Source organism: Porites lutea, chromosome 3 (genome assembly GCF_958299795.1).
Source record: "Porites lutea chromosome 3, jaPorLute2.1, whole genome shotgun sequence".
Classification (NCBI taxonomy): domain Eukaryota; kingdom Metazoa; phylum Cnidaria; class Anthozoa; order Scleractinia; family Poritidae; genus Porites; species Porites lutea.
Genome location: NC_133203.1, coordinates 1,298,365 through 1,310,526, shown reverse-complemented (window position 1 = coordinate 1,310,526; position 12,162 = coordinate 1,298,365). Strand labels below are relative to the sequence as shown.

Sequence of the window (12,162 nt, the reverse complement as noted above, 5' to 3'; positions counted from 1 at the left end):
AATCGACCGGCGGAAAACCAAACATGTGAGTCGATTTTTCGTGTCAATCCTGAAAGTTGATCCATTTGTGTAGCTAATGAAGCAAAATGGCGCCTCCCCCTTCCCCTCACAAGTAAAAAACGGCCATCCCCAGAGTAGCTATATAGACCCGAATTTAGTATCAGCCTATAAAACAAGTTCCATTATGCCTTATCAAGTTTACCGGATACATCTCGTCAACAAACTACGTAGTCATTGGTGTAAAAAGGATTCAGGTTTATTGATTTGACTTAATTACAAACCTATTGAATAAATAAATTAAACTAGAAGACCAGACTACCATATATTACCTTTATAATATATTTACGTTACATAAACTCTATTTTAATTTCTTGTGTTTAATGTGCCTAATCTTATTCCTTTTCGCGTTATTTTGAGTTTTCCCTGGATTCATTTCTTTCATCTGGACTTGGGGATGGCCATGTATTTGTGTGACGGCTATCGGGTGTCCCTGAACACTTGGTTTCACCTCTAAATTTGTCTTTGCCTGCTGTGGTACCAAAGCCACCTTTGGGCTATTTACTGATAATTCAACTTTTTTCGGCATAATGTTCTGCTTGTCTTTCATAAGCGCCTTTTTTGCAGGGATTTGAGACTTTTTACAGCAGTTTAATTTAGGGCAGAAACCAACACAAAATTTATCACAAATTGCTGGACATGCATGTAGGGAGGGACTAGTTGCCGGTATTCCTGGGAGACCAGGTGGACCCGGTGGTCCTGGGGGTCCTGCAGCTCCCTGATCGCCTTGATCCCCAGGTGCTCCCATAGCTCCCATTGCTCCCTGGTCTCCTTGAGGACCCTTAGGTCCAGTTAAGCCTGGAAAAAATGAGGTTTTAATCTTTAGAAATTTGAGCCCCCTATCTATAAAGCTACACCCCAAGTTGCTTAGGCATTCGGAAGTACTCACCAGTGGGACCAAAAGCTCCAGCGGCAACTGGAGTTATGGAGGCAGTGCTTGACGAAGTAGCAGGAATGCCGGAAGGTCCTGGTGGCCCCGGTGGTCCAGGGGGTCCTGCGGCTCCTTGATCCCCTTGATCCCCTGGCGCTCCCATAGCTCCCATTGCTCCCTGGTCACCTTGAGGACCCTTGGGTCCAGTTAAGCCTGGAACATAAAATAGAGGTTTTAATCTTTAGAAATTTGAGCCCCCTATCTATAAAGCTACACCCCAAGTTGCTTAGGCATTCGGAAGTACTCACCAGTGGGACCAGAAGTTCCAGCAGCAGCTGGAGTTATGGAGGCAGTGCTTGACGAAGTAGCAGGAATACCGGAAGGTCCTGGTGGCCCCGGTGGTCCAGGGGGTCCTGCGGCTCCTTGATCCCCTTGATCCCCTGGTGCTCCCATAGCTCCCATTACTCCCTGGTCTCCTTGAGGACCCTTGGGACCAGTTGCACCTGAAGAAATGGAGTAAATTTGATAAGAAACTCGAATATCTAATATTCATGAAACAGCATCCCCAAAACCATTAATTGTAATTTCAGTTTCAGTTTATTAGCCAGAAAAATATATATGTGTATACAAAAAGACATTCAAGACATTACAAAAATATCAGTTAAATATTAAAGAGACGTAATTGTATGTAAAAGAATTAACCTTATATAATAAATAAATAATATAATAAACCCTTGGGGTTTATTATATGAGCTCCCTCCTTAACCTAAGACTAATAATCATTATTATTCATTCAAAATATTTTCCCGATTCTGGTTGGCTAAAAGCACGCGCATAATTCACCATAACCAGCTACTGATGGGGGACATTTCACTAGTTTCAAGAGTAAGAACTAGGCGAAATAATAGCTAAAAACATGGCAAGAACAGCAAGAAGACAACTCGAAGAGCGACATCTGCTATTTGGAGAATATTTGCGGAGCTGAACAACCCTAAACGTGCTCTAGCGAAGATCAACTTAACATCGATGGAGGTAAGCATGTTTTAGCTATGTATTTAAACTAGGAATTATTTTGAATGAATAATAAAACAATTATTGAATTTGGCGTTCGTATCATATGAAGAATTATGGAGATCGTATCTCCGTCATTCCTCATAAGATACTCAGCCTCATTCATTAATTGTTAAATAAATAAGCGGCGAAATCATACTGAAACATAATTAGGATAAAAAGCAAGCAAACCAAGACAGAAAAAAGGAAAAAACAAGTGTTATTTACATGGCGAATCAGCTAAAATGAAATGTTTTCAAGAAAGTAGTAGCAGCACTTTTTATATCGTAATTAAGTGAACTGAAAATTGTAGGACCCTGAAATCTTATACGAAAAAGTCTTATATTGGTTCATGCAGGAAATAATTAGTGTGTTTTTGAATTTCTGGTATTATAGGAATGAACTTGATTGGTCGTTAAAAACATTTCTTTGAATACATTAGGAAGCAGGCTTAATTTATAAGAACACATAAACTTTTAAAGTTGAAAAAAGTAAATTTGAGAGAATTCAGTATTTGCAAACTTTTGAATATAAGCTAATATAGGATCAGTGTCAGCATCAAATGGCTTCTTGGAAATAATTCGAATTTTTTTCTAAAGTATGACTATACATTTCAAGTTTGTCAGAAGTCCTGACCTGTGGGACCAGATGCTCCTGCAGCTGGACTAACAGGGGCAGCGCTCGTAGAAGTAACAGGTATTCCGGGAAGTCCTGGTGGCCCTGGGGGTCCAGGGGGTCCTGCGGCTCCTTGATCACCTTGATCCCCTGGTGCTCCCATTGCGCCCATTGCTCCCTGGTCTCCTTGAGGACCTTTAGGTCCCGTCATACCTGAATGATACAAAATTTGCCTCGGAAACAAGATTGAAGCAATATGGTCTGTACAACATAAACTTGCCAATTGAAAATTGATTTGCCTTTCCTTACCTACAACTATGATTTTATTTTTTTTGTATGTTTAATATTCTGTGTTGCATCTAATATATTGCCCTGGATCTCAATCTCTTGAAAGGCATATTTTCACGATTAGAATTATAGCGTGAGTTTAATGGGAAATCTCCCGGTAGTAACAAATCAGAACGTAAAGTAACAAAACATTGCCTAAATAGAGCATGCATTCTACTTTTTGACAAGTAAAGCTGTTTCACGTTAGATTTGTGACAAACAACATCAGACTCCACTATCAATCCACTAGTAATCTATATGCCTACCACACCTCAATGGCAAATTCAAAATTCAATGTTTCGGACGCCATTACACTGTTTTTTTCCCGACTTTTTAAGGGCCCAAAACATGATTCGAGTTGATCGAGGGTAAAATTATATAGAAATGATCTGATGGGAAACAAAAATTACTTCGAGTTAGAGGGAGGTTCGAGTTATCGAGGGTTCGAGTTACCGAGGGTAAAATTACAGTAAATGTATGACGGAAATCGAGGGGACAGCGATTTTGGTTCGAGTCAGCGAGGGTTCGAGATATCGGGAGTTAACTGTATAATCTCCTACCTGTCGGTCCAGCTGCTCCAGAAGCCGCAGAGGTGAAGGAAGGTGTTACAGAAGACGCGTTTGAAGCTGGTGGACCAGGTATGCCTGGAGGACCAGGTGGTCCTGGTGGCCCGGGAAGTCCTGCTGATCCGGGGTCTCCCTGAGCACCCGGTGCTCCCATCGCTCCCATTTCCCCTTGTGAACCTTGGGGTCCTACTGGTCCTTATTAAAAGAAAAAGCATGCAACGTTACTTGATATGACATGGTAAATGCGTCGTTTACGATCAAAGTGCACTTACTTTTACAGACACAAGTAATAAGGGACAAATATTACAGATTACATTTACTGACACCACAAAAGAATAAGTATTTTACCCGTTGCGCCTTGTGCACCAGTGGAATCTGCAGGAGCTGCCGGGCCTACTGGTTCTAATATCACAAAAAAAAATACGAAATTTAATCATAATAGCTGATATCATTATCGTCGTCATCATCGTCACCATAACAAAGTCATCATCATCATTAGTATCGTCATAATGATTTCGTAGTATCGTCATAATGATTTCACAAGCACGGCTAAAGAGTGCCGCAGCAGCTGGCTAACCATCCAAAACAAAATATCCATTAAGCGTCTCTGCATTTCGTAATTGGACTGTAAACTATCGTCTAGTGGACGGTGCGCATTCTATCTGACCGTTCTTAATGGCATATTATGAGAAGGCGTGTGTGGCCGAGCGGTTTATACATCGAACTCCGGATCTGGAGGGCCTCGCCCGTCTCGTTGTTTCCTTAGACAAGGAACTTTACTCCACATTGTCTCTCTTCAACCAGGTGTATAAATGGGTACCGGCGACATACTGCTGGGGGGTAACCTTACGATGGAATAGCATCTCGTCCTCCTTCCCATGCTTCATGCTAATAAACCGGGATAAGCTCCGGCCGTTTGGGCCTCTTGCTAGAGTACGTCTTTAACTTTTTTACCTAATCGGTTATTATAATTTTGCATATTCTCTCACAGCCATATTGAGTCAGAATTAAGGAAATGATAGTGAGGAAGAAGACTTATCATCACAAACTTCTAAAGTATCCATGGCTAAAGATTATTGCCTCGACTGCAAAACCGACCAGCTGGTAAAGCCGCCTGGCGCCTACCCGTTGGTTTGTGATTCAGTGTTGCTCCATCATCAGGCCAAACTGGCAAGGGTACTCCTAAAAATAGAAGGGAGAAACAGCCTCTCATTATTATTATGTAAGCCCCGTCCGCTCTTGTAGCCACTTCTGATGCACGAAGGAAAGCCAAAGTTAATGAGAATGATATTAAGTAATACTGGTTATAGTCAACTGTAGATTCTTTTGATTTTGCCACTAATTAAATAGTTCTTTAATTGAGCGGAGACCCCAGTAGCAGTAGATAACATCCCTTGGTGGTGCGTAGCTTAGGTTAGATGAAGCAACGAGAATAATGAAAGGTCAGTGACCAGAGGGTAAATCATTTGACTTGATTAAGCACCTTATATCAGTGATTTTGCTAAGACTTCGTTTACATGACTGTAACTCAAAAACTGTCCGGTGCTTTAACAAGGTATTCAAGACAACTTCTCTTTATTGTAGTACGTTTCCAGCAGTGAGTCGACTGTGGGCAACCTTGGCGAACTTATGGTGAGCGTAAATTCAGGTTCCGCGAGCTCAGCGAATTTACTTAAACTCAGTAGACTAGATGGCACCACTAAAATCTAATTTAAATATGATTGAAACTAAACCTGCTGGCCAAGGCTTTCCAGGTGGTGGACCATATAATATAGGTGGTGCTGTTGCCGGAGGTCCTAGAGGTCCCGGTGGACCAGGTGCCCCTGGGTCTCCCATTGTACCAGGGGAGCCTTGATTTCCCTGTGCCCCTGCTGTTCCTGGTGCTCCGTCTGCTCCTGTTCCCACTTCTGGCCCACTCGGAAGAGGAACTCCTGAAATAGCCAACGTCGCATGGGTAAACACTATGTTCAGAAACTCATGTTGTCTGCACGTCAAAGCATGTTTTCAGCGTTACGCCTTGTAGTTGGCAGACCTTCGCTCCCTTTGATAATTGCATTGCATTATTGTAATGGTTTGGAGATTAACACATTTTTGGAAATTTTCTTTGTTGCAATGTTTGCCAAAACTTCGAAAGTAAAATATAAATATAGTACCTGTGCAAACCTACGCGCTTGTTTCCTCGTTCTCTTGAAACTTATGTACGTACAAACTCACAATAATTTAAAGCAAGTTTGTAATACCTGCCGGCCAAGGTTTCCCAGGTGGTGGACCATATAAAATAGGGGGTGCTGTTGCCGGGGGTCCTGGAGGTCCCGGTGGACCAGGGGCGCCCGGATCGCCAACTGCTCCTGGGGAGCCTTGATTTCCAGCAACTCCTGCTGTTCCGGTTGCTCCATCCGCTCCTGTTCCCATCTCTGGCCCACTCGGGAGAGGAACTCCTAACATGCCGAAGTCGCATGGGGTTAAGTTACATGTATATACTGTTGTCTTCTCCAAGTTAAAGCATGTTCTCATCTTTACGCCGATGAAGTCGGCAGATCATCAATCTTGCATAATTATGAGGAATTATTGCACTGATTTTGGGAATAATCATTGATTTTCCTGCAGTACTCACAAAAACTGAAATTTAATACGGTACCAGTGTAACTAGTGCGAAATTATAAGTTTGTCTTCTCATTCTCTTAACTAAGAACGTACATGTTCAAACTAAAAATACCTCCTTGGGTATATCTGAGTATTTTGTCCGCAAATTTTTAATACCTGCTGGCCAAGGTTTTCCAGGTGGGGGACCATATAAAATAGGTGGTGCTGTTGCCGGAGGTCCTGGAGGTCCCGGTGGACCAGGTGCCCCTGGGTCTCCCATTGTACCAGGGGAGCCTTGATTTCCCTGTGCCCCTGCTGTTCCTGGTGCTCCGTCTGCTCCAGTTCCTCCTTCCTTGCTGGTCCAGGCTGGCAGCGGCACACCTGCGATGAGAGTGCCAGGAATAGATCAGGGCTCAAATTAACAGCCGGTTAACGGACAATATCCGGCCAAGATGACCCTGTCTTTTTGACAGGATACATAAATAAATGACCACAATTAGAATGAAACTAAAGTTTTTCACTATAACGTTTCAGGAGGACAAGCATCTCTTTTCGCATAATGTTTTTGCTTGTAAGGCTAGTACGTTCAAGTTTATCGTAGTCTTATTTCTAACATTTTGCGCGTTCAGAAGACAGGCAAGCCCGAGATAAAATTTCTTTGCCCGATCCGCGCAACGAGCGACAGTTCAAATTTATTTTGAGCGACACACACCGTCTTTGGGCAAAACATCTGCTGCGGATCATAATAATTATTCGTACTGGATATCCTGTTTTACTGGTGCCATCCTTATTCTTCCGCTAACTTGAAAAAGTAGGTTGGAGATCGTCTGAATTACAAAAAGAACACTCAACGATCGGAATCTGAAGATACCATATATTTATTAATCAGTACTCTTTTCGCTATTATCATAATTTTTTTTAATATAGAGTACAGCACAAACCTGCTGGCCAGGGCTTTCCGGGGGGTGGACCATACAAAATGGGCGGTGCTGTTGCCGGCGGTCCAGGAGGTCCCGCTGGACCAGGAGCACCCGGATCTCCAACCGCTCCTGGGGAGCCTTGATTTCCCGCAGCTCCTGCCGCTCCAGTCAGGCCACTCGCTGCAGCAATTCCTTAATTGTTAAGAGAGCGTGGAGAAATGAATTATGATTTATACTTTTAGGCATACAGTCAACTCTCTCCAAGACGGACACCTTCGGGACCGGCACAAAGTGTCCGTCTTAGGGAGATGTCCGTCTTATGAAGAGTCAAATAAAGGGAATAAGCAAAGGCAGGGACCAACTCTAGGTGTCCGTTTTAGAGAGGTGTCCGTCTTATAGAGGTGTCCGTTAAGAGAGTCGACTGTATTTTTGAATTTACTCATGCGTTGAGCAGATCTATGTTGGCAACATGCAATATTGACCTTTTATTAAATAAAAGAGAGTCGCCAATAATTCACGATCCCTCGTCATGCGGACCATTTTTGGTTTCAAGTGCGTAATTTGAAGAGTACAAATGGTGACCTGAGCAGCAAATCCTTGCTCCCTTACAAACAAAGGAAAAACGTATTTCTTAGAACAGAAGTTCCGGTTACCTCCAGATGCAGCAGCATCATTCTGTTTGCAACAGTCGCTGCGACATGTGCTAATGCAGATAGTCTCACAAATCTCTGGACATGGCGCGATGGCTTGAGTACCTGGAACTCCGGGTAGTCCTGCTGGTCCTGGAAGACCCGGGGGACCTGGAAGACCCTGGTCTCCCGGGATGCCCATCTCTCCCATAGCGCCCACGGGGCCGTTTTCACCAGGAACTCCTTTTGGTCCTGTTATAAAAGGAATAGTTATTTTTTATAGATAGTGGAATTGTTGAATAGCTGCCCAAGCTGTGGTTTATAGACAATCCACTGAAAAATATCAGAAACAACTTGAGCTAACGAACCCCCCGATTGCTAGTCAAACGGGATTTACATTAGGGAACAATGAACCGTAATGGCCTACTACTTTTCCAGAGTTCGAAGTGAATACACTTTGCATCCATGTATATACAGTCACAGTACCAATGTCATGGCACAAAACGGCACAAGGCGTGAAAATGAATAAGGTTCAAGTGGTTTCAGGCGACCAGAACGTAACCATCTCTTTATCGAGTAGAAAATAGCGACTTAAAAGTGACAGGTTTTCGACCCCTCCCCCCTCCCTCCCCACCCACTCAAAACTGTTGAAATCCAAATGACAAACATGTCAAAAGGACAGGTCTTTAAAAAAAAAAAACACATTAAATCCTTGTTTAATTTTTGCAAAGTATACCAAATTATTCCATATTGTGAAAAAGAAGTGACCTTACCTCGACTTCTGTTCTTTCAAGATAATCAACAATCACCCGCTCGAGGTCCAACTACATATGTTTGTTTGATTTTTTGGCTCCGATAATTAATGTTGGGTTGTATTGTGGTTTGATCTGCTCGCCTGAAGAACTTTAGGGAATCTTCGTAACTTGCTGGGTAGAGGTTGAGTAGATTAAAAGCTAAAGCTAACAAACTACGCCATAATATAAGCCGCTGACTGTCAGAGACATTTCGATCTAAACAACTTTGACAAGTTTCCTTGCAGCTTACCCATTGGTCCTGTTTGGCCTGCTGGTCCCGGGGGACCAGCGGGGCCCGGGGATCCCATGTCGCCTGGTTCACCCATACTTCCAGGTTGTCCTGGACTTCCAGAAGACCCAGGAATGCCTTAATAGAAGAGAAATATTCGTGAAGATGATTTACCGATAACTGAAAATTAGCTTATAGTAGTCTATAATTTCGCACCATACAACCATCTCGTCTAAACAGAACAAAGTAATAAAGTAAGCCCCCTTCCAACCCTCTTTTCAGTGTTGCTTTGGTCTAGAAACTAAGGCGTATAATTTTGGTGTTACCCTTAACGGATAAGGGAAGGCGACAGGCATTTTTGTTATGTGTGTAAACAAGTTTTTTTCTGAGCTTGTATCGTACTTACCAGGCGGACCAGCTAAGCTACCAGGGGCTCCAGGCAGTCCTGGGGGTCCCGGTAGCCCTGGAGGACCCGGCATTCCCTTAGGCCCGGTTGGCCCAGGAGGTCCTGCCGGGCCTACAGGGCCATCAGGTCCTGGTGGTCCAGGCTGTGGCGGAGGAGGAGGTGGGGCAGGAGCTGGGGGTATGGAGTAAGGGTTACAGCAGGTATCAGAACATTCTGGTGAGCAGTAAGATGGACAGCTGTAGCCGCAAGGGAAAGCTTCACGTTTGAAATCTGAAAATAAAGAAAACACTGGAAATTACTGGAGGTACTGGAGGTGGAAGACAGGATCGGATTCAGAAGGGCAGGTCTTGCTAGCCATTTCCACCGTTACCAGCAATTCAGTTTGTCCTGTGGCGGCCAACACACGGACACCTAGTGTCTACATTCATAGACTGGGCGGCCAGGCGACTAGCTCGGCTGAGGCCACCTGAATGAATGAATCAATGAATGAATAATTGTGGTTACTATTCGCTCCTGAAGTGTTGATAACGAGGTTACACGAAATGTGACTGGATCGTGTGACAGAGATAAGAGAAAGGTTTGACGTAGATTTTCTAGTCTGGGTGTAGCGTTAAAACAATATAATGTGGTGACTTCGCTCTGAAGCATAAAGCAATAGTCCATAAAATCAATCGACTGATTGGGAAAATGTTTCAGCCGTTGATACATTCTTAATGGCCACTGCGGTAAATAACTGATTTTTACCTTAAAATTTGTTCAGTTTTTGAGGGAAGGGAAAGACAGGCATGGTTGTTTTGTTGTCAGTCAACCTAACATTTGGATAGCAGAATGTTGGCAGGATCGAAAATTCTTCATGCGAGCCCTTTTTCCAGGTTGCACATGCCTTTTATAATAACCTGAAGTCTTTCCGGAGCCAATGATCAGATATCCTACAAAATTCTACTACATTTTTTGTTCGTCAACCATGAATCAGGTCATGTATAAAAGATGTTTGTTATATTTTACACGATAGAATTTGGCGGCTTTAAATTAATTGAAAGCCATTTGAAAAGCTCTTAAGGTTTCCTCTCCCTGCGTTCTCGCAAAAGCGGGACGTCTATTTATAACCTGCGGGTTTTTGTTTTTGTGAATTGGTCATAGCTACCTAGCGCCGGCTAAACCTGCTGTTATTGTTACAGCAGCTTGTAAGTTGACAATCACATCCATGGCGCATTTGAGTTTTAACCCTGCTAGGGTTGTGCTTAATATAAAGTTAACGTCCAGATGCTAATCTTAGAGCGGTTCGGGACGCAATTGACTTCTCTACCTCTTTTTATTAGAAGACGGGAAACAGATTATTTATATTGCTTTTATAACTTTAAATGCTTGATTTTACATGTTTATCATGAATCTGACTTACCTTCCTTGATTGCGTGAGGATTTGTGAGGGTAACATTGATCATAAGCCATGTTAAATACGAAATAAGGGACCATTTCGTCCAGTCCATACGCGATAGTTGCTCTACAGTAAAACAAAAGGTACAATCATTCACTTTGATACTTAACAGAAATCTTAACTAAAAAAAATATTTAGTCAAATGTTTATATTACAAAGAAAATTCAAATTTTTCTCTAAAAGAAGAGTACAAAAAAATTACGCTATTTTTCTCGTCAGCCGTTTGAAAAATGGCCAATTCAAAACGCTAACATAATAATAGTGCGTTTGAAACTTTAAAGAAGTTTAAACATTTAGACAGCAAACAGGCCAGAATAGCTGCTTTTAAGATGAGCGTTGACAATAACAGGCAAACTTACTTTGTGCCGTTTTCCCAAAAATTTCGGCTGCGAGAACTTTAAATATTCCTTTATAGAGTTCTTTTGGCTAAAATCTACTAAGTCAGCTCTTCGAGTTATTGTTTGAAGCCTTAGTTTAAATTTTTAATAAACTTCGAGATATTTTTCTTTGTATAATGTTAACCATAAATAGCTTACCCTTATTTGTTTGATTCTGGTACCATAACAGGTATTTAAACAATTGAATTCTCCAAGTGGATTACCAGGTACATGATTGGAGAATTCATGGATTGATCATATAAACCGTTTTTGAAATGATCAATTCATTCCTTCTCATTACTATTTGCGCCTGTAACGCTTTCTAAGTAAGATGAGGAGAAGATGAGTTTTGATCCTTTTGTTTAACTCTTCAGTCTGCGCTCTTCTTCATGTAAGGGAAAAAAGGTCTTGACATGTAAATAATTATAGCGTCAAAGGATCCCCGGATTAAGGAAATAGGCAAGAGATTGAGTTTTTATCGTAAGATAACTAATATCGTTTTCTATCACTTGAACAAAGGTTTTATTTTTGTTTCGTTCTAAAGAAAGAGAAAACGTGGGAAGGAACTCATTAACGTTTTTTGATTATGTTTGACAGCCGGAGGATACTGTAATTACACTACCTGCTCAAAAATTCAGCAAAAAGGCTTTTCCAAATAGCCGCCCGGATTATCGATCGTCTGGTTTGTCTAAAATTACAGCAGCACCCATCGGACCAGTTTGCTTAAAACCCAAAAGTGTGCCTTTCAAATAAAGAGCTTGACTAGGTTCTTGAGGTAAAGGAACTAATCTAATTTCAGTTTCTTATTCTCATTCTTCGTTAAATTTTCGCCGTTCTGAAAATATCTCAGTTTGCAAAACATACATTTACTAGCCAGCTGAAATAATTTTGTGAAAAGCGTTCGTTCCTTGAAAATCACCAATAAGTCATAATGAGTAACATTCATTTTACTGATTGACACGACTGATTTTGCCTAGCTGCCAACCAAAGCTAATAGATACTGTAGCTGATACCAATAATCGGAATGAGTAATACATTTTTCTGGCCAAATTTATTTATTTGAGCTCTTTGAGCAAGACTTGTTCACTGGCCTCTAAGACAGGAATAGGATTAATTAATGAGGGAAGGTAAATTTAGCAGATACACATTCTCGGTGTCATGTCATATACTGCCGTTTGATTTAACGTGACATTCTCTTTTAACAAGTCAATATACGTATAGAAGATTCAATATCTGTCATGGATGAAATAATAATTTTAAATTGTTAGAATATAAATGACCCAGGCTATTCAGAATAATTTGT

The 12,162-nt window shown here is 41.8% G+C and overlaps 1 protein-coding gene across 1 annotated transcript; it reads right to left on the bottom strand.

Moving 5' to 3' along the window:
- Positions 1–287: 287 nt before the first annotated feature.
- Positions 288–10,945, bottom strand: LOC140930045 (uncharacterized). The gene is made up of 16 exons (XM_073379702.1): positions 10,842–10,945; positions 10,447–10,548; positions 9,048–9,317; positions 8,663–8,779; positions 7,643–7,870; positions 7,011–7,181; positions 6,247–6,450; positions 5,727–5,924; positions 5,220–5,417; positions 4,612–4,668; positions 3,835–3,888; positions 3,481–3,681; positions 2,615–2,806; positions 1,237–1,431; positions 947–1,141; positions 288–855 (listed from the first exon to the last, which is right to left on the bottom strand). The coding sequence occupies exons 2-16, from the start codon at positions 10,532–10,534 to the stop codon at positions 359–361; spliced, it is 2,865 nt and encodes a 954-aa protein (XP_073235803.1). The 5' UTR covers positions 10,535–10,548; positions 10,842–10,945; the 3' UTR covers positions 288–358.
- Positions 10,946–12,162: the final 1,217 nt, after the last annotated feature.